This window comes from Pipistrellus hanaki, assembly GCF_964339955.1.
Source record: "Pipistrellus hanaki genome assembly, chromosome: 8".
In the NCBI taxonomy this organism is placed as follows: Eukaryota; Metazoa; Chordata; class Mammalia; order Chiroptera; family Vespertilionidae; genus Pipistrellus; species Pipistrellus hanaki.
In genome coordinates, this window is record NC_140510.1 from 35,404,968 (window position 1) to 35,426,259 (window position 21,292).

General features: G+C 38.7%; 1 protein-coding gene across 1 annotated transcript in view; it reads right to left on the reverse strand.

Moving 5' to 3' along the window:
- Positions 1 to 21,292, reverse strand: part of CCDC148 (coiled-coil domain containing 148) — a 166,899-nt gene that overhangs the window by 2,556 nt on the left and 143,051 nt on the right. Inside the window, exon 14 of the mRNA XM_084891466.1 lies at positions 18,251 to 18,422. Coding sequence (XP_084747592.1) covers positions 18,276 to 18,422 — 147 coding nt within the window. The 3' untranslated portion in view covers positions 18,251 to 18,275. The remainder of the gene's footprint in view (positions 1 to 18,250; positions 18,423 to 21,292) is intronic.

Sequence of the window (21,292 nt, forward strand, 5' to 3'; positions counted from 1 at the left end):
TTCCAGAAAGTTGATAACAATCTATGGACCCACTCTGCAGGAAAAGGCACATTCATGTGTCTACCCCTGAATTTGCATATAGTTTCATGAATTACATACCTTCCTAGGCTGGATCATGACAGGATACTTGTGTCCTCTATCAAAGACCACCGTGACTGTGGATGGCCCCTGCCACACCCCTGCCTTCTGTAGCCCTCCAGCCCCCTTAGATCAGGGCTGATAGCAGCTGTTCCCATCCTTTGTTGTTTCCTAAATCCTGCTCACCCTTTGTAAACAGTCCCGTCAGTAAGTCCTGTCAGTTCCCCAGTTTAATTGTGCCACTTGCTTCCTGCTGGGAACCAGAACACATTGAAGAACTCAAAATTTTTTGGAAAACCACTGACTTGAGAAACTGAAGTCATTCTAAATGAAGATCTCTCCATGACAATATTTTTTTCTACTGCAAAACAGAAGTTAAGATTTTTGTTTTTAAACAGGCAGAGAACTGTTAAAAAGGTAATCCTCTATAAAAATATGTATTCTTGCATTTAAAAGTCCTCATGGAACTCACCAGGGCTTGCAGCTTGAGAAACACGGGTTTGATGTATTTTCCTAGCCGGGTGCTGAGCATCACATGTATGATAGAATTGAAAGCCTGAGTCAAAGATAGATAAATGGCCTCTATTGCTTGCTTCCGAGCTACGTGTCCCATCATTCTGTCACGGAAGGAAATTAAAGTTGTCTGGCACATACTGCACTGCAGACAGCCACACCATTCCTCGTCAGGACCCTGTGTACCTCTAGATGTCTATGCACAAATTTATTTTTTTGAAGATTTGATCTGCAATCTTCATTTCAGGATTAGAGATAAGTACACTAATCTTTGGTTATTAGGCTCTCACTGTGTCCCTTTTAAAAAAATAATAAAGGAAGCAGGACTTTTCCTACACCTTCCAGGACATTATCTTCTAAGAATCCTGAAATGATATCCAGAGGCTCCACAACCCAATGTCTCCTAAGATGAAAACTGAAAGTACATATAATGTTCAACCTGCTTGATTATTTGTTTACTTAACAGTTTTCCATTTCTCAGCTTCTTTTTTTACTCCTTTCAAATAGGTGGTATTCGATATAGAATCAATTTAACATTTATTTCTCAAAAATTGAGCATATCAATTTTCCCTTGAGAACAAAACCCCATCATTAAACCACTTCTTCCCTCTGAAATGTTAAACATGATTTAAATGTTATTTTTTCATAAAATAGCATATATTTTAAAATAATCGGGCAAGATACCTAGAAATTAATATCATATATTTTATAGAGAATTAGTCAAAATTATCCCACCAAAAGGTAGTTTCTTAGGGTTATGTCTAAAATGTCTTGGAAAATATCTTATTCTCTATAGTACCTTAATCACAATGTGAAGCACTGGGCATACCAGTGTTAGAGAAACTATCTGAATAATCTGATTTTTTCCATACCTTGTTAGAAAAGGAAAAATAGGTCTTTAAAAATATGGATTTTTCTTTTCATTTTCATATTAATTTATTTTATCTGAACTTAAGGTCCTTTGCATTTATATTTCTCCAGATACCACAACCGAAAACAAACAAAAAACAAACACTGAAACAAAAACCAAACAAAATAAAATGCTGTAGCAAACAAAATGTCACCAAATTCCCACTTGCTCTGGGTAAATAATCAGCAGTGATACCAGTCCACCACTCAGATCTGTTTCCTATACTTCAGAGTCCTCCTCTCCCTCCTTCCATCAGGACTTGGGGGTTTCACCTGTTACAGAGCAGGTTCCGTGATTAATTTAAGGTTGCAATCCATGGACCCACTCTAAGTAAACAGCAAAGGCTGAAACAGACATACTTGTAAAGGACTTTATGCAAGTTGCAATGCTAGGTGTTCTGAGAGAGCAAGACAGTCAGTTCCTTTAAATAACTCACAGCATATTAAATTTGAGGCACTATGACAAATATGTGGCTAACAATAATTTAAAAATATAATCTGATAAGACTCCAAAAGAGAGATAGAAATAAAAGTGCTTTGAGGATTCATTAGAGGGAATAAGCATATGAAGGGGGAAGGATTTGAAAGGTTTCTTGAACTAGGTAGATATTTGAGATGATCTTTATTTAAGGATCATAATTTTGACTCTGGGGAGGATTTTGCTATCAAACAAAAAAGGCATGAAATAAGACAACAAAGAAAAATTTAGGGCATATGATTAGAATAGTAAAGAATCTTGTTTGGGTGGGTCTGGAACAGTCATTTGGGGTTCTATTATTTGGAACCTTAAAAGTCAGGTTAAGGAGATTGAACCTTATTCCTCCACAAAGGGAAGTGGCTGAAAGGCATAGAGCAGGACTGATCGGAAATTTATTGGAACTAAGTGGGAGGAGGAGGAGCAAGGTTGAGATAAGTACCAATAACAAGAAACTGTGCCTGGGTGTGGATGACCAAGACCTGAACTTTCACAGTGTTCCAGGTTAGGGGGAGGGCAGAGATGGGTTAAAGGTAAGCTGAGGCCACCAAAGACATCCTTTTCTTGTTAGACCCGTCAGCTCCCCTGCTTGTGAAGGTCAGTGCCTTCAAATTTTCACCAAGAAATCAAGCAGCTAACACATTTCAGAATAAAAATCCCCTCTTCAGGTAAAGCTGGTGTGTTTCCAAAGTCTTTTCTTTTATTAAAAGGCTCAGGAAAGTTCAGACATGACAGAGCCGGAGCTGCAGCTGTGGGAGAGATGGCATTGAAAGGGCTGATGAGTGAGAGATGTCAGCGATGATCTCAGCATCTATGCAGATAAAACGCTTTATGGCTTTGTGACTAATCGAAAATCAGCTTACCCAAAAGGATACAAAGTTCAATACACTATAAAGTAAAGGCTTAATAAAATTCTGACACATGGATGAACTTGAGGACAGACATTATGCTAAAAGAGATAAGCCAGTCACAAAGGAACAAATGCTGTAGGATTCCACTTATGTGAGATACTTTAAAGAGTCAAATCTATCGAGAAAGAAAGTAGAACAGAAGTTACCAGGGGCTGAGGGAAGGAAGAAAGGAGATTAGTGTTTAATGGGTGCAGAGTTTCAGCTGGGTTGATAAAATGTTCTGGAGATGGGTGGTGGTGATGGTTGCACAATAACGTGACTGTACCTAACGCCACTAAACTATACTCTCAAAAAATGTTAAAATGGTAAAAACTCCTGTATGCATATTTTACTACAATAAGAAATAGTAAACCCTCAATTTAATTTACTAACTTGCAAGGAGAAAGTTCACACAATGTGGCCCAATGGCTCATGCCTGCTGGTTGGCATGTCTCCGGGGGCTTCTTTGTTCTACGGGAGTGAAATGATCTAAGAAAGCTGCTTAGTATGTGAGGAATAAGAGCAAAGGAATCGGGTATGGCAACGGCTACCAGGAGAGAGGCAGTTTTGCCTAATGCTCTCATCTCCGTTATAGGAATATGTCTGCCAAGGAGACCTGAGTCTTTGCAGCAGCCAGTCTGGGCATCCTTCCTCAAGATAGCAGAGCCAACCACAGTTATTTTGCAAAACACAGTTCATCAGAGTCAGGAATGCAGTGAGGAAATATGACTAACACATCAGAGCTATAAAAAAGAATGATTAAATCTAAAATATTCACTAGAGAACAGAGAAGCGTGACACCAGGGAGTATTTCTACAGGATTAAAGTCTGCGACTTTAAAATGAAATTTTCTTGCACCAGCCCAATATGCATTGCCCTTGGCATAAATGCTTGGGTGTCCCAGTGATAGTAGAAGACCAATTAATAATGCTATTTTTCTTTTCCAGTTTGTGAAGCACATATGGGAATCTGTAGGATCACAATATGCTACCAGAGAAGGAGAATGACTGGTACAAAGTGGAGGAAAATAGTAGGGAAAAAATGAAAGTAAATACTGAGAGGGAAGGAAGACTGGGAAGAAAGGAAGACGGCTGTGAAATAGTGTGATGAGAAGGACCAAGCCTATTGAGGGTTGTACAAGATGGAGACCTGGACACCCCAAAACACTGGAAGCATCTACCAAAACCCCATGAAAGTTCTGGAAGAGAATCAAAGCTGGCTCCTGAAAAGGAAGTGTAAAGCCAGAGTAGTGACTTAAACAGCTACCTGGAGGCTTCAGTTTAAAGCTCATGGAGACATGAGGCCTCCATTTGGGTGAGGTGAGGTGTGGGGACTAAGGCCCAAGAGGGGGAAAATCTTCCCACCTGGTCTTCAGGATTCCTTTTTGTAACTGGGGAAGAGTTCCTATGGCTATTTTTAAAAGGAGGGGGGTTCTTATTCATCATTAGTTATGAAACAGAGTTTTATTCACTCAAAATGTCATTTAAAGATACCACCAGTACATCCTGTCTGTCTCTGTCTAGGCAACAAGGTAGGGTGTGGGGGAGAGACATAGAATCCCCTGAGATATCTAAACTCTGTATTTGATCGTTTTTTAGGCTTGGGGCTTACATTTTTTAAATTATATTCAGTAAAACCCCATTTCAAGATATGAACAGAAAATTTGGCTATAGAACAGAGTGTTCCTGGCACTCCTGGCATAAGCACACACAAAATCATTTGAGGGAACACAAACACACCAAGTAGGTAGGGGATTCTCACAAAATAGCCAGTTTCGGTGAAGGTGAGCTCATGATAAGAAGTACAGAATAAGCAGGTAACATTCATGTGGGAGGTACAGACAGGGACACAAGGTGCACAAAAATTAAATGCAAAATCTTGTGTTACTAGAAAGGGACTTAGAAGTGACTACAAAGAAAATATCTTTAAAATGAGTAACACTCTAATAGGGGTAATTAAAGCACAGAGTTAAGAAATGCAAAATGACAAGGCTACTTTGAATGATGTTGATGATAATAATAATATACAGTACTGACCACTTGCTATGTATTTTTTAAATGCTCTGCAACTGTTAATTCATTTAATCCTCACAACAATCCTGTCTTTACTGCATTATAAAGTATTAGTATTTTTCCATTTTATAGAAAAAGGAGGCACATAGAGATTAACTAACCTGTACCAAGCCACAGATCTAATAAGGACGGGGATGAAATTTGCAGACATTCTTTATCAAATGCCTTAGTTCCTTTCAGGCTGCTGTAGCAAAAAAATACCATGGACTGGCCCTAATTGGTTTATTATAGCTCAGTGAATAGAGCATCGGCCTGCGGACTGAAAAGTCCCAAGTTAGATTCTGGTCAAGGGCATGTGCCTTGGTTGTGGGCACATCCCCAGTGGGGAGTGTGCAGGAGGCAGCTGATCAATGTTTCTCATCGATGTTTCTAAATCTCTACCCTTCTCCCTCCTCTGTGTAAAAAAAAAAAAATCAATATATTTTAAAAAACATACCGTGGACTGGGGTGGCTTAAACAACAAACATCCATTTCTCACAGTTCTACTGGTGGGGAAAACTAAGATCAAGTTGCTGATAGACTCAGTGTCTGGTAGGGGCCCATTTCCAGGTTCATAGACAGCCATATTTTCACTGTAATTTCACATGACAGAAGGGGCAAGGTTGCTCTCTGGGGTCTCTTTTATAAGGGCACTAAAACCATTGTATCTGGGCTTTCCCTTTATTATTTAACCATCTCCTAGAAGCTCCATCACCTAATACCATCACATTGGAGGTTAGGATTTCAACATATGGTGTTTGGGAGGACACAAACTTTCAGTCTATAGTACCAGAATACAGGGTTGTTAAACACTATACCAAACCAAGAACCAAATTTTACTTCCTAGTGAAATTTCAAATTTGAAAATTATAAAAATGAAAAAATTTGTAATTGTAAAGAACACTTGGTCAATGAGTTAAATAGCACATTAAGCACAGCTGAAAAAAGAATTAGTGAAGTATAAAATAGAACTGAAAAAAATCTGAAAATGCAGCACCGAAAGAAAAAAGGATTGATAATATGAAAGTGAAAGTAAAAAACAAAAAATAAAATGAGAAAACCCAACATATTACTAAAAGAAATTGCAGAAAGAGAAAATAGAAAGAACAATAAAGAGGCAATATTAAAAATGTACTGACTAAGAAATTTCCAGATCTGGTACAAGATATGGACATTTAAGCAGCACAGGATAAAGGTAAATCACACATGAAAATATTGCAGTGAAACTATTAAAGAAAACTAGAAGAAAATGTTAAAAAGCAAACATAAAAAGAGGAGATTCTCTATAAATGAATAGATCAGTAGCATATATTTCAACAGCATTAATAGAATCTAAAAAATTCTGGATATCTAAAAGATAATATCTTTAGTGTCCTGAGTGAAAATATTGTCAAGCTAGAATTTTATACCCAGGCAGAATATCATTAGGTATGAGGTCAATGTAGAAATAGCTTTTAAAGCAAAGGTGAAGTGAGTTCCCCACCCTTATATTCTTACTAAAATAATACATAGGTACAGTAGGTCCTTGGTTTATATCGGAGATCCATTCCAACAGCACAACATAATGCGATTTTTGCTGTAAGTCAGAACCCACCTACATAAGCACCTACATCACTTACATGGAGACATACACAGCAGTAATGAAGTGAAACAGTAAAAAATAAAAAAATAAAATATAGCAATTCCTGACTTTTACTTGTGATAAATTAAAAAAATTATAAAGCACATATGTACATACATCAAAATGACAGAAGTTTTTATATATATAAATAAATGGAAGATGGTAATATAACCATGAAACGACATATGTCCAGTCCGACATAACCTGAGGACTGCCTGAAATGTACTTCAGGGAAACTAAATTGAACTCAGAAGGATATCTAAAATTCAAGAAGCAATGGTGAGCAAAATATTGGTAAAAATTGACTGAAAAAGAAATTTGGAGGAATTAAAAATCAATACTAGATAACGTTAAAATGGAAAGTGAAGTGTGATCAGCTGAAGGGATTTATGGACCCACCAACATTGGGAGGAGAGTAGAGGTCTGGAATGATGTTAGACTTTATCTATGTTATTTGTTTTTTGATTTTTTTTTTCTTTTTATAAATGTCCTCCCCCACTCCAGTTTTATTGAGCTTGTATTAAAATATTAAGGGCTACCAGCAAAGAAATTGACATTTAATTATTGAATATCCAATAATTAGAGTGGAAGAGAAAGGAAAACCTGATTAATGTAGCATAGAGAAGAAGAAAAACAAGAATGATTAGAAATAGCATGGTAAATAGGGAATAGAATATAAGATATGAGAAATAAATATGTATGTACCCATACACAGAATAAGTGTAAGTTGACTTAGTTAAATGACAGATACTCTCAGATTGAAAAGTTAAACAAAATCCAGCTATATTCTGTTTTTGAAAGAACTTCTAAAACATAATGACACAGAAGTTGACATTTAAGAGGGAGGAGAAAAAAAGTACCAGACATATTTCCAGCAAATGGAAAACTAGGTATTAAAAAAATCCCTCTGCCATGCAAAACACCAAGATCTGGACAAACCACTTTACTAAAGAAACTTTATAAGGTATCTATAATAATAAAAAGGTAATATGCTAATTAGACCGGACATCATTCCAGAGGTCCTTCTGGAAGAAGCTGGGGCTGCAGGGAAGACCAGGTCCCAGGTGCCTGCCAGTGGCTGGAGCAAAGCCCAGGTCCCAGGTGCCAAAGGAAAGCCTGTGCCAGCAGCCAGGGGAAGGAAGGCCTACTCCTACATGAATTCCATGCATCGGTCCTCTAGTTATCTATATATATAAAAGCCTAAGTGACTAAATGACTGAACAACCAAATTACCAAACGACTGGTCAACCGGTCACTATGATGTGCACTGACCACCAGGGGGCAGATACTTAATGCGAGAGCTGCCCCCTAGTGTTAGTGCACTCCCACAGCCAACCTCCTGTGGCTGGCCAGCCTCCTGCAGTCCCTGACTGGCCCTGATGACCCCAATCGGGGCTGCTGGCCAACCTCCATGGCCCTTTCCCCTGCTAGCCAACCTCCTACAGCCCTGATCTGCCCTGATTACTGGACAGGCCAAGGGACCCCACACATGTATGAACTTGTGCACCAAGCCTCTAATTAAGTTCATAAGAAATGAGGGGACATCCTTCAGAGACAGAGCAAGCAAAGAGGCAGCCTACAGATAGGAGGTAGAGAACATAAACACAGAAACTGGTGCTGTTCTGCATCAGGGTCAGGGGCCTACAGCCTGGGAGCTAGCCCCTGCCTTCCTCCTGCTGTTGTCCTGTGTGATGGAAACCAGCCAGGCTCAGTGTTCACATACTGTCTCTGGTGCCTGCTGCCCTACAACAGTCCAGTTGAGTAGTTACAACAGAGACACATGACCCTCAAAGATGAAAACCCTTAATATCTAGCCCTTCATAAAATAAGTTTTCTGACTTCTGTTCTTTGGGCCTAGAGTCATGGGGGTTATTGGCCACTGGGGTGGCACAGGGTGAGATCCAGAAACAGAAGCCCAGGACTCTGGTTCTGTGCACAGTGAGATTTACTGCAGACTCCCTCACACGTGAAATGATTCTGTTTTCTGTAAAAGAATGTGCTGCGGGAAAATCTGCCTCTGTACAGGGCACACATGAGGAAACCTGTTGACCTGTGAGCCTGCTGCAGATGGGTTACTCTGAGCTTGACAGCCACTATCTGGACTCACACTGCCCACCATGAAAGCAGCCTGTAGGCTCAGGAGCCCACTTCCAGAGACATTATTGCAACGCTTCCCAGCTGTGCTGTAAATGAGGTGTCACCAGCATTTCCTCCCTGTGGTTTCCGTGCATTTTTTTTCATTCACTGTGGTAGACTCCTGTGTGGTCCAATCCAACACCCCGGGTGACAGATGTTGATGTTAATGTTCTGGTTACAAAGTTAATATACTTGAAGTGATCTGTCCCTAACCCCAACTTCCTTATTTTCTATTACTTTTAATGCACAATATTACAGTGTGCAGGTTTTTTCATATACCCACATACCAATGTTCCTTTTGGAAAACCTGAATGCAGTGGAAACACCCAAATTCAGATACATTGGGTTGAAATATTTTATTTCATTGAATAATGTGTTTGGATTTATTTTTTTAGTAGAATGATTACCAAGACCTATTTTTTATTTTATTTTATAAATCTATATTGAGATGGCTCTATGCCCAAAAACTGTTCTCATTCCTGAGCGCTCTGTATGTTTTTTGCCTCGGCATTTGCTTGTAAGAAATTTTGGATAGTGACTGAGTAATGAGAGGAGCTATGAGGTTGGCCCCCATTCATGTCATACTGGAGAAGAGATGGACAAATAAGATTGGGTTTAGTGCAGTGAATTCTTGGTGTCCCCAGCACAGTACTGTCCAAAGATAAATAGTTGTCAGGAGAAGGGTGCCAGCTTCTGATGGGTACTTTGGTGGTACCTGGGGGAAAGTCAAACCCATCAGAAAGGAATGGATCTCTCCTTTTTCCCTGAACCCCCTCCCCAGGACCAATCAATAGTTCTAGGAAGACTCTAAGGCAGGGGGATAGTTTCATCCTGGGAGCTTGAGAGAGCTGGAGCCTGGCCTTCACACCAAGAAGACACATGGGTTCTCTCCTGGAGGCAGGCTGGCTGGCCACCGCCACACCATGGCAGGCAATGATGAGGAGAACGGTAGCTGGTGGCACATCTAATATATCAGTTCTTTATCTCTCTAAACAGAATCTCCTCTTAGAACCCAAGCTGTCAATAAATGTTGTAAATTGTTACAAGCTGATCATAGCTATTAAGGTGTGGAATTAAGGAAATTCAATTTTCATGCTTAGAGCAAAGTTGGAAGGGAGAATAGCAAATGCCAACGTGAGGCAAATATGAGATAGCAAAAAATGATTTCTGGGGCAGTGGAGCTGGGGGGCGGGGCACAGGCTCTAAGATGCCACGCTTCAAGCAGGACACATCCTGTCACACACAGGGGGCTTGCTAGGGTACTTTCTGGGCATTTCTTAAATCACGCCATTATAATCCATTTGAGGCAATATGCAGTAAAAACCCAAAGAAGAGACATTGCTGACTTGTGATTATATCCCATCATTTTCCCTGTAGATGCCCAACAAAATTCTAGATGTCTGCTTGCCCAGGGCTTCCTTTGTAGGTGAACCTGCTCCCCCAAACCTCTAAGGGAACTTTGTAAGAGGGAAAGGAATACATGAATTCAGAGTTCGGTTTTCCGCCTTAAGTGACAAGGATCAGAGACTCCACTGATACCCACTTTCACTTCACCTCACACCTGATTTATTCTAAATAAATATAAATGGCTTCCTCCATGCCTTCTTTCCCCAGATACCATCCAACTTGTATGCTGTTCTCATATTAGCCTTCCAGAACACTTTTTCCTACGTCCAATAAAGCTTTCACTATTTTGTAATGTCAACATGATAAAGATTAAATATCATAGGCTGTTAATTCATAGGTCCATCGGCTGGCATCTGAGAAGGAGGGGGCTAGGTTAGAGGATGGTGAAAGGGAAACTCACAGATACCAATAGGTACTGTTTTCTAGCTTTAATAAGCCTGAAAGGGTACAAACAACACAAAAGAAACATCTGAATAGTATATCATGTCCTTCCTCATGGCACAGACCAAGGAGGTGACAATGCTTGGTCAGCAGCACCAGGTCAGAACAAAAGGACTCCCAGAAATTTATCTTCCCTCCTGGAAGGGCCCAATCACGCAGAAAACAAAACAAAAAATACCTTCTGCTATCTTGTAAAACCTCAAAACAAGCCACGCCACTTAGAACAAGCATCCATGCCTTAGGTTTGAGTTCTGGGTCCCAACATCCTTGCTGCATAATACTCTACCACTTTTTTTTTTGTTTTTTCTTTCTGTGCATGCCCACAGGTTATTCATTTCCTTTCTCTAAATCTGTGTAGAAGACTAGGAGATTTTCTGTTTCTCCACAGAAATGTCTTCTGAGGATAATCGTGCTCATGCTCAGCCACAGAAGTCTTCCTCAATGTGTGGGTTTTAGGTTTTAAATTCAGACACATATGCCACACAAGAAGTCTACTGTAAAACTCCCCCTACTCTACAACCCTTTGGGTCCCTCCAGACCCATTCTGTTCCCTTCACTTCCTGGTTCCTTCTTATTCCTGTGCACCAGGTGGGAAGAGACAGGAGGGAAGGCATGAAGATGCCAGTTTGATCCCGTGTCCCAAGAAGCTGAGGGGTTGGATCACATCCGTCAGGGAAGCAAGTATGACAAGAGGTGTCTGCTCCGTACTTCTCTTATAGCTACTGCCTTTTTCTTGTATTTTTTTTTCTTAAATGTGTGAGACGTTTTATCTCCTCAGCCAAATTCTGAGCATGCTTTAGGAAGAGAAAGAATTTATTTTAAACCATGTCTGTTTCTACCTCATCTATTTCTATTTTACTCAGGGTAGCTATAGATAATTGTTGGCCATAGGCAAAGGCAAAATTCATACAGATCACCCATCCATCTATTAATCCATCAATTCATCGAGTCAAAAAACCTTTATCAACTGACCCCAATCCACCTCACATCCCTGCTGGGTATTGACAATCACAAGAAGACTGTTGATGCAGGTTTGGAACTCTCAGATCCCCCATGCCTGATACATTGCACCCTATAAAAGTTCATATTTAAAAATCATTATTCCAAAAAAAAAAAATACTGGCTTGTGATACACATTAAAACAGTATAGAAGGGTATAAAGGAAAAAGTAAATCTTCCCTAATCGCCACTCCACCAAACTTCCCATTCCAATCACCCAACAGTAACAGTTGCCAACAGCTCCTTATATATTCTCCCAGAAATGTGCATTCCTTTTGTACATAGGGAGGGTGATTCTATAAGTATTTATCTGTCAGTACTCCCTGACCTTTACAATGTATCTTGATTTTCTTTTCAAACACCATACAATTTACCCTCTTAGCGTACATAATTCAATGCTTTTAGAAATTTGTACAACAATCACTACAATCCCCATTCTTTCTAATGGCTGCAGGGACTTTATTCAGTAAATATTTGTTGAATCAAATTAAACCCTAGATTTGGACTGAAAAAGCAGGGAGGAGAACAAATTGTCTAGAAACATTGAAATGCAGAAGCCCCAGAGGCTTCTACTTTGATGACAGTTTTAAGCAACAGTGTTATGGTGATATGGCAACATGGATGAGAAAAAACTCCCTTCACATTATCTGGATCTTTTCTCTCCAGATAGCATGGTCCTAGCCCATGTGGACATAAATCCATGTGTCTTGTGCTGGATTTCCATCAGCAAGTCAAGAATTTTCACTTCCAAATAAAGTTTCACTTCATTTTAGTAGATTCAAAAAATGAGTGCTACTTTTAATAATCATCCCAAACTAAGTTAGTTCATAGTAATAGTAATGGGACATCTTGTGCAACATTTGTTTTAAATATACTGTGATGGTAAGCATTTGAAATTAATACAATATTTATAAAATGTCTAAAGAGATGTAAGCAAATTGCTTTTGAAATTGTTTATAAATATTAGGAATTTTAAGCATATGTGGTGCTAAGTAATATTAACATGTCTGGGAAAATGTGCAAAATAGAAGGAAAATGATACCACTACTCTTTCCCACACTTTCATTTCCACATATAAAATAACAAATTCTATGAGAGAAAAAAAAAAAAGGTAATTGGTAAAATTAGTCAGGCCTACAATGACGTTAAAAGCATGTACTCAAAAACAAACCTAAATCAGTTTAAACAGTGAAAAACATGAAGCTCAAATACTATTGAAAATAGAAAAGGAAAGGAGCACAGGCAGATTTTGGTGTAAAAAGAAATTCCCATAGAGGTTGAAAAACATCTTTTTAGAGATTTTAAAAACTCAGTACGAACAGGACAGATTTGATGCCACATTCTTCTCTAAGGATTGAGACTATTCCACAAGAGGTCATGCAGCTAGTAAATTCTGTTATTATTACCCAGTCCCGCATTGAGTCTCAGAGTGAAATATTCACTGTTCCTAAATCCCAATGAGTAAATTCCTGAACATTTTCTCCCTCAGGACCTCGCTAGTAGTTGGCAGCATCTATCAAGTGTTCATTCTCAAATGCACTAGCAAGCATACAACTATTTTTCCAAAACACATCGATCAGATGTCAGAAACAGTAGAATACTCAGACCTTTTTCTCTTTGTAGGTCAAACTTCATCATTTCTGGGATTTGACTGAGATCTTAAACAGTCTGTATCTTGCCGAAATCGGTTTGGCTCAGTGGTAGAGCATCGGTCTGCGGACTAAAGGTCCCAGGTTTGATTCTGGTCAAGGGCATGCACATTGGCTGCGGGCACATCCCTGGTAGGGGGTGTGCAAGAGGCAGCTGGTCGATGTTTCTCTCTCATCGACATTTCTAGCTCTCTATCTCTCTCCCTTCCTCTCTGTAAAAAATCAATAAAATAGATTTAAAAAAAACAAAAACAAAAACAGTCTGTATCTTAGAGCCATGGCCAGGTATCAGTTGTGGGTTCGATCCCCAGTCAGGGCACATACAAAAAGCAACCAATGAATGCATAAATACTGTAAATGGAACAACAAGTTGATGTTTCTCTCTCTCCCCCCGCCTTGCCCTCTCTTTTTAAAAGTCAATCAACAAATTTTAAGAGTCTGAATCTTAGATTTTCCTCATGAGTTTCCCAGGCAAGGTTTTAATTTTTAAAAGTCTTCAATTTCCCTAGGTTTCCTTCAAAATGGCTTCTTACCATCAGCTAAATAGATAATGAAGTTATTTTAATGAGGGCAACATAAAACCCAAGAAAATGGGTATCCCATAAAGCAAACAAACAAAAACTAAATAAATGCCAGAAGAAGGAAGCCCTATTACTCTTTTCATGATTTAAAAAAATATATATTATACAGGATTTTGAATATGGACAAGTGGGCTGAACTCTTTGAACAGAAAGTAATTTTATTCGGCCCTCCTCCCATTAAAAGCAAGTTAAAAATAGTACTTAACAATTAAGAGTCTGTTTTTAAAAATGGAAACGTTCTCTTCTTTCTACTTTCTGAAGAGGGAAAATGGTAACTGAGAGGGCAGATTACAGAGCTGGAGCGATTATCTATAGAGGGCATGAAACTGAGAACTCTAACAGAGCCAAGAAGTGCCCACAGGAAACTGTTTCAGCGGAAACTGAGAGCTTTACACTTTCCAATAATGAGTGAGTACAAAGAGTTGGCAGTTGAGTCTGAAGGGCCAAAGAAGTCTGGGCCCCCTGAATTCCCACAATGACTAATCAAATCTCACTTCTAGGACAAAGGCCCACAATGCCGAAAACTGCTGCAAGGAGAATCCAATTCAGCAGCACAAGAACAGCAGAATCGAAGGAAGACAGCAGGTAGAGAAGCTTCTTCCAGAAAAGAGGCCGCCAACTTTTTTGAAGCCTGCACAAATACAACTAACCAGAGAACTCCAGAGCTGTAGAATTAGAAGAACTATTTTGAGCCACAAATAATTCTAAAAGTTAAGCAAATTAGTTTCAAGTAAAAATGAATAAAACAAAGGATAAAATATTAATGTTGATATAAAAAAAAAAACAGATTAAGCAGCATAATTACATCCCTACAGATAAGGATTGAGCACCAGAAAGATATTTCCGCAATATAGGTTAACATTATAAGCTGAAAGCTAAAATCCATAAAAGTGATATAAGATATGAGAGCATGTTAATCAGAATTAGGAAAACTCAGGAATTAGGTGCTATATTCTCAGGAAAAAAATTATAGATAAAAGAAAAAGATTTCAGAAATGAGACAACTAAAAAAGCCCACAAATGAATGAAAGATATAACAGATAAGGCCTTAAAGAAAATAAAAGCTAAGAAACAAAAAAACAAAGACCCAAAATAATTTTCTATTTTTAAAATATACTTTTTATTGATTTCAGAGAGGAAGTAAGGAGAGAGAGATAGAAATATCAATGCTGAGAGAATCACTAATTGGATGCCTCTTTCTCACCCCATACTGGGGCTCGAGCCTACAACTTGTGCCCTGACTGGGAATTAAACCGTGATCTCCTGGTTCATAGGTCAATGCTCAACCGCTGAGCCATGCCAGCCAGGCAATTTTCTATTTTTAAAAAATGAAATCATATTCTTAAAAAATGTTGATGTCATTCTCAACAAAAATACTAGCAGACTGAATTCAGCAGTATATTGAAAGCATTGTATACAATGAACAAGTGGGGTTTATTCCTGGAATGCAAGGATGATTCAACATAAAAATCAGTCTATGTAATACACCACATTCACAGAATGATGGTAGAAAAACTACATGATCTTGAAGATATAGGAGAGAAAGGGTATGACGAAAAAAGAAATTATCATGAAGTTGAGAAGGGATGAAACCCAAAGCACACTTTGGTGTTTGATAGAGAGTTCTCCCACGGCTAGAGGCAGCAAAAGGAAAATGGAGACTTGGATGTACTAGTATTTGCAGATTTGCTGATGGGGACTTACGGGACTTCCTACCAGATAGAAGAATTTCAGTCTTTCTACGCAGTTTGAGACAAATAATGATGTGAGTTGAACAGGCTACCTCTTTATTAACTATGTGATTGAGGGCAGTGGTTTCTAATTTGGGGGGGGGGCATTAATAAATACATTTTTGTTTTTATCTACTATATACACACGAATAGGTGAAATCAAATTTCATGGCACAGTGCTGATTCCTATTGAGTATGTATTGTTTTCTCTTTTATGCCCACCTGGAAAGCTAGACTGATGAAAGTCTAAGTGAAGCAGAGCACAAGGACTGGTGGGAGGAAAATAAAAGGGACAATAACCTATGTCAGGGTATATATGACTCCCAGGCAGGGACTGTCCATGCTATCACAAAAATTCCTATAAAATAGAGATATCTAATCAGAAACTGGCTAAACAGACTATTTCTAATGAGATTATACTTTGAACAACTTGCTTTCTTAATATTCTTCTCTTCAGTTTCTTATGAATTTATGGCATTGGCCTAAAAGTATATAAACACTTATGTGCAGTGTAGAGAATAGAAACATCATAAAATCTTGGATGATGTTTGGAAACTCCCCACCCTGTCAGCCATCCTATCCCCAAGAGGGAATCATTACCTTGATTTTAGTGTTAATCATTTGCTTATTTTCCTCTGTTGTTTCACCACCTATCCTTAAACACTATAGGTTAGTTTGGTCTGTTTTTGTACTTCAGATAAATAAAATATAACATAGCATGTATACTTTTGTATCTGAGTCCTTTCACTAAATATTATGCTCATGTTAATTTTTTTTGTTTTTATCTCTATTTGCAATTCCATATATGAATATAACACATTTTTATATCTATTTTACTATTGATGAACATTTGGCTCGTTTTCATCTAAGAATCCCAATCCATGTGTCCTCATACACATATGCAGGGCTTCTCAAGGGCATATATTTAGGAATAAAATTGTTCTATCCAAGTGTATAAACAGTTACAACTTCACCAGATAAGTCCAGACTTTTCCAGTTTACATTTTCACTACCAGTGGGTGTTTCCTATTGAACTGTAAGATGTTTCTGATATTGTTAGATTTCTTGGTATTGTTGCCAATCTGGTTGATGCATATTGGTATTTCATTGGGTTTTTAACCCGTAATTCCATCTTTTCATATGTTTATTAGCCACTTGGATTTCAGAATTATTTTATTTGGCTTCATTTTTTAAAATGCTGGTCAGGACTCACTAAATTGATTTAATGACTCACAGTTGAAAAACAAGTGATCTATGGCATATTATTCTACCTTTATGAACCTGTTTCCTTATCTGGAGAAATGGAAATAAGCTCATAAGGTTGTTATCATGGTCAAAGAAAACTTTATATGTAAAGTATATTCATGGCACTGAACATACAGTTTGTGTTCAACAATGGTAACTATCATGAATACTGTTTTTTAAAAAAGAAAGAAAGTTAATAAGGTTTGAGTCAACAGCTACACTGCTTCCGCATAACCCCAAATATGAACTCCCTGTGGCTCTCAAAATAGCGGCACCCACTCCTGCTGTACATCACCAGCTACTCGTATTTGTGTGGTTTTTTTCTTTTTTTAAATATATTTTGTTGATTTTTTACAGAGAGGAAGAGAGAGGGATAGAGAGTTAGAAACATCCATGAAAGAGAATCATCGATCAGCTGCCTCTTGCACACCCCCTACTGTGGATGTGCCCACAACCAAGGACCGGAATCGAACCTAGGACCTTTCAGTCCACAGGCCGACGCTCTATCCACTGAGCCAAACCAGTTTCGGCTGTGTGGTTCTTTAGCAATAGTAAAAAGAAAAAACTTATTCTTGACTTATATTTGAAACATTGTCTTTCTAAAAAATCATCTAGATATTTAATAGATAGTGAAACTTTTTCAATATATTTTATTGATTTTTTTACAGAGAGAAAGGGAGAGGGATAGAGAGCTAGAAACATCAATGAGAGAGAAACATCGAGCAGCTGCTTCTTGCACACACCCTATTGGGGATGTGCCTGCAACCACTGTACATGCCCTTGACCGGAATCAAACCTGGGACCTTTCAGTCCGCAGGCCAACACTCTATCCACTGAGCCAAACCGGTTTCGGCGATAGTGAAACTTTTGATAGCATTCTAAATATTATCAATGTTAAAATATTCCTTCCAAACAGCCATACGCATTTTTCCCCTAACCAAAATAGATATTCTGATGTCTGAAATGCTATTTCTAATTTCTAATTTATTCTTATGGGCTAATTTGCAAAATGAGATTGTCTTGGATGATTGGTTTGCAGTAAACATGGTATACCAAATTGGTTTCTAAATTTAGAGAAAGGTTGAGTCTTCTATTATAATAATCAAGAAACAATAGAAGTATTAATGGTAATGAAGCTTCCATGATTAAAAAGTTAAATTCTGAAAATAGCAAGCAGAAATGATTGTTAGCAGGTAGCAGTAACATAAATTACAATACTCACAAATGGTTATTTTGATCTCTTTTCATGGGATAAGGCAACTTCCAAATTGCAGTTTAGTAAATGCTAATATATGTACCAAATGTGTCATAATTAAGTTCCATAGTGCTGGAGAACTTAGTACCATTAAAGAAACAAAGATATTGGAAATAGTGCATAAAATTCTAAGAATCATTTTTTTTTTTTTTAAAGCAAGGCTGTTTTAATAGATGCTATGATTCTATGTCAACATTTTTTTTTTTAAATTTTAGAAAGCAGTAATCATTGTTATCCATATAAATGTATTCAGAGAAAATTTTTGTTTACATTTAATAGGATTTGAAGATGAACTCTAGGTTTTAAATACGGTAGATTCCATATCCTTTCTTGGCGGTTTTTGAGGACTGATTTTTGGTAATATCTCTTTGGCATAAAAGGTTTTATGAAGTCCAGCTTCTCGAAGTGCTAACTCAATACGAAGTCTAGGATCAGAAATTATCTGTAGAAATAAAGTACAAGGTAAATAAATAGCAATTCATTGAACTACAGTAAATTGTTTAGTGCCATATTTCCCCAAGCTGCATAATTTGTTTTTGCTAGATAAATGACTAGATGGGTGGTCGGCAAACTCATTAGTCAACCGAGCCAATTATCAACAGTACAACTGAAATTTCTTTTGAGAGCCAAATTTTTAAAACTTAAACTTCTTTTAACACCACTTCTTCAAAATAGGCTCACCCTGCCATGGCATTTTGTGGAAGAGCCACACTCAAGGGGCCAAGGAGCCACTTGTGGCTGGAGAGCCGCAGTTTGCCAACCTCGGGACTAGATGACAGTAAATGTTGTGCATACAGTGACTATATCATGGTTATTTTTACTGAAAACATCCAAACCTTTCTGACAATGCCACTTTCCAGGGAATCACTGGTGTCCAACATAAGGTACATACACTGTTGCATAGCAGATGAGTCAAAATACAAAACATTAGAATTATTAAAAGATGAGATGAAAAAAGCTTACTTTCAATAATGTCATTGATTCATTATTTATTGATGGCTGGAGTATGCAAATATAGAGAATCAATGATTAAAATAAAATAAATCTAAACCACAACCTTTTGCATCTGCCTTTAAACAAGACATTTTAATTTCTCCATAACTTGGCAATATGTAAATTAAGTTTAAGCACATGGCTACTACCTGAAAAACAAAAATCAATAGAACCTTTTTCCCAAGCCAGATTTCTATTTCAAGCAGAACTAGAAAATGCTTCCATCTATCTGATTCTAAGTGGGACTAGACATACGAGTAGTTCGATTTCTGTGTTCACTTATAGCTGATTGGACTTTATTCCTCCTTCTGTGAATATTAAGTGTCAATGGTGCAGTTTGCAATGATAAGAAGGTAGCCACATGTGGATTTCAGCCAAGGAAGCATTTTACATGAATTTAAAGTATCCCTAGAGCAGGAGTGGGGAACCTTTTTTCTGCTGAGGGCCATTTGATATTTATTCCATCATTTGAGGGCCCTACAAGATTATCAGCTTAAAAATTAGCTTGCTATATTTGGTCAAACACTTCATTAATTCACTCCAAATGCCTTGGCAGGGCCAGACCAAATGATTTTGGGGGCCTTATTGGGCCCTCGGGCCAGATGTTCCCTACCCTTGCCCTAGAAGATTGGATAGTAAGTTGTTGGGTAATCCTATATAATCCTATATTATATAGGGGTAATCCTATATAATAAAGAGGTAATATTCAAATTGACCCTCATGCCCTTGCACAAGATGACCGCCCCATTGTGGTCAAAGATGGCCACCAGAAGATGGCCAGCAGGGGAGGGTAGTTGTGGGCAATCAGGCCAGTAGAGGAGGGCAGTTGGAAGCGACCAGGTTGGCAGGGGAGGGCAGTTGGGGCAATCAGACCGGCAGGGGAGCAATTAGGCATCAATCAGGCTGGCAGGGGAGTGGTTATGGGGTGATCAGGTTGGCAGGCAGGCGATTGGTTGGGAGCCAGCAGGCTGAGAGGGTGCAGGCTGGGCTATGGGGGAAAACCCCTCCCCCCGAAGTGCACAAGTTTCATGCACTGGGACTCTAATAAAATTATATTCAGATAACTACAGTTTGTGGCAACATGTGATAGATACCCATAAGTAATACATCTCTTTGTGCTGGTGAGACTAGCATGGTCTCAGGTAAGGAGGAGCACCTGAGCTAAAGTCCAATTTACTCTTTTCTAAAGCAGATAGGGCAGGAGAAAGATTGAGCATGAAAGGAAGGAACATGCCAACTTAGAGGTCAAATTATTGTTTTACAGATGAAGGAAACAAGACAGGAAGATGTTAAATAGTGTACACAACTTCACACAGCTAGTAATAGTGGAACAAACTGTCTGGTTTTAAATTATTCTCATTTTCATTATCCCTCCTTCCTTCTCTTTCCTCCTCCCTTTTCCCTCCTCCTCTCAGCCAGAGCCATTCCTGCCCCTCCCCCATTTCTGTGAGGGTGCCATTTGACCCCACATGACCTCCAGCCCCCAACTCACAGCCTCACTAATTTTCCACTCATGACATGTTGCTAAAACATAAATTCCATTCTGTATTTCAGCTGCTTCAAAGTCTCACCTTTGCTCAGGATAAAGGTGAAATGCAAGTAAGACCCCTAGGACTTTTCACAGTCTGACCCTAACCTATGTTCCCAGTCTCATCTCCCAGCACCACCTTGCCCAGTACTTTCCATTGAAGACACAGCAGTAAGGGCCTCTTTCCACCCACTTCTACCTGGCCCAAATGGCAGAGAGATTTCCAGCTTCTGACTTCAATTCTTTGCCAGCCCCTGCTGCCCTCCCACTGTGGCTTCTGAAGACTCCCTTGACTCTATAATTTATCCCTTGCCCTACACTCACTTTCTCCCACTAATCTATTTTTTGTTCGTTTTTAGCTTAAATCAACTAGAATGAATTTTGTTTCTCCTGCTATGTCCTCAACTAAGATTCAGCTTAAGTTTTCTCTTTGACACTTTCTCTGATTTCCCCAGCCATTCCCTTCCCCTGGTGGCTGTGGCCCTTAGACCTCCATTATGGAGGTGTCTTCAGCTTAGTGGCATTATTCCCATGCATGTTACTGTCCTCCCAGCCCAGCTCCCCAGCTCCCCACTTCCACACAGGACATGTCTGTGCTGTTCAGGACAGCACCTGGCACAGTGCCAGGTGTAGTATCTTTTCCATCAATAAGTTAATTGTACATTTTTTAAATCCCTAGCAAAGTATGCAGTACATACTCCAGGCACACTTGATTTATTTGGCAGTGGGTAAATGGATGAAGTTTCCTGCCTTTTAAATAATTAAGCATTTAGCAGGTTTCCTTAGATTTG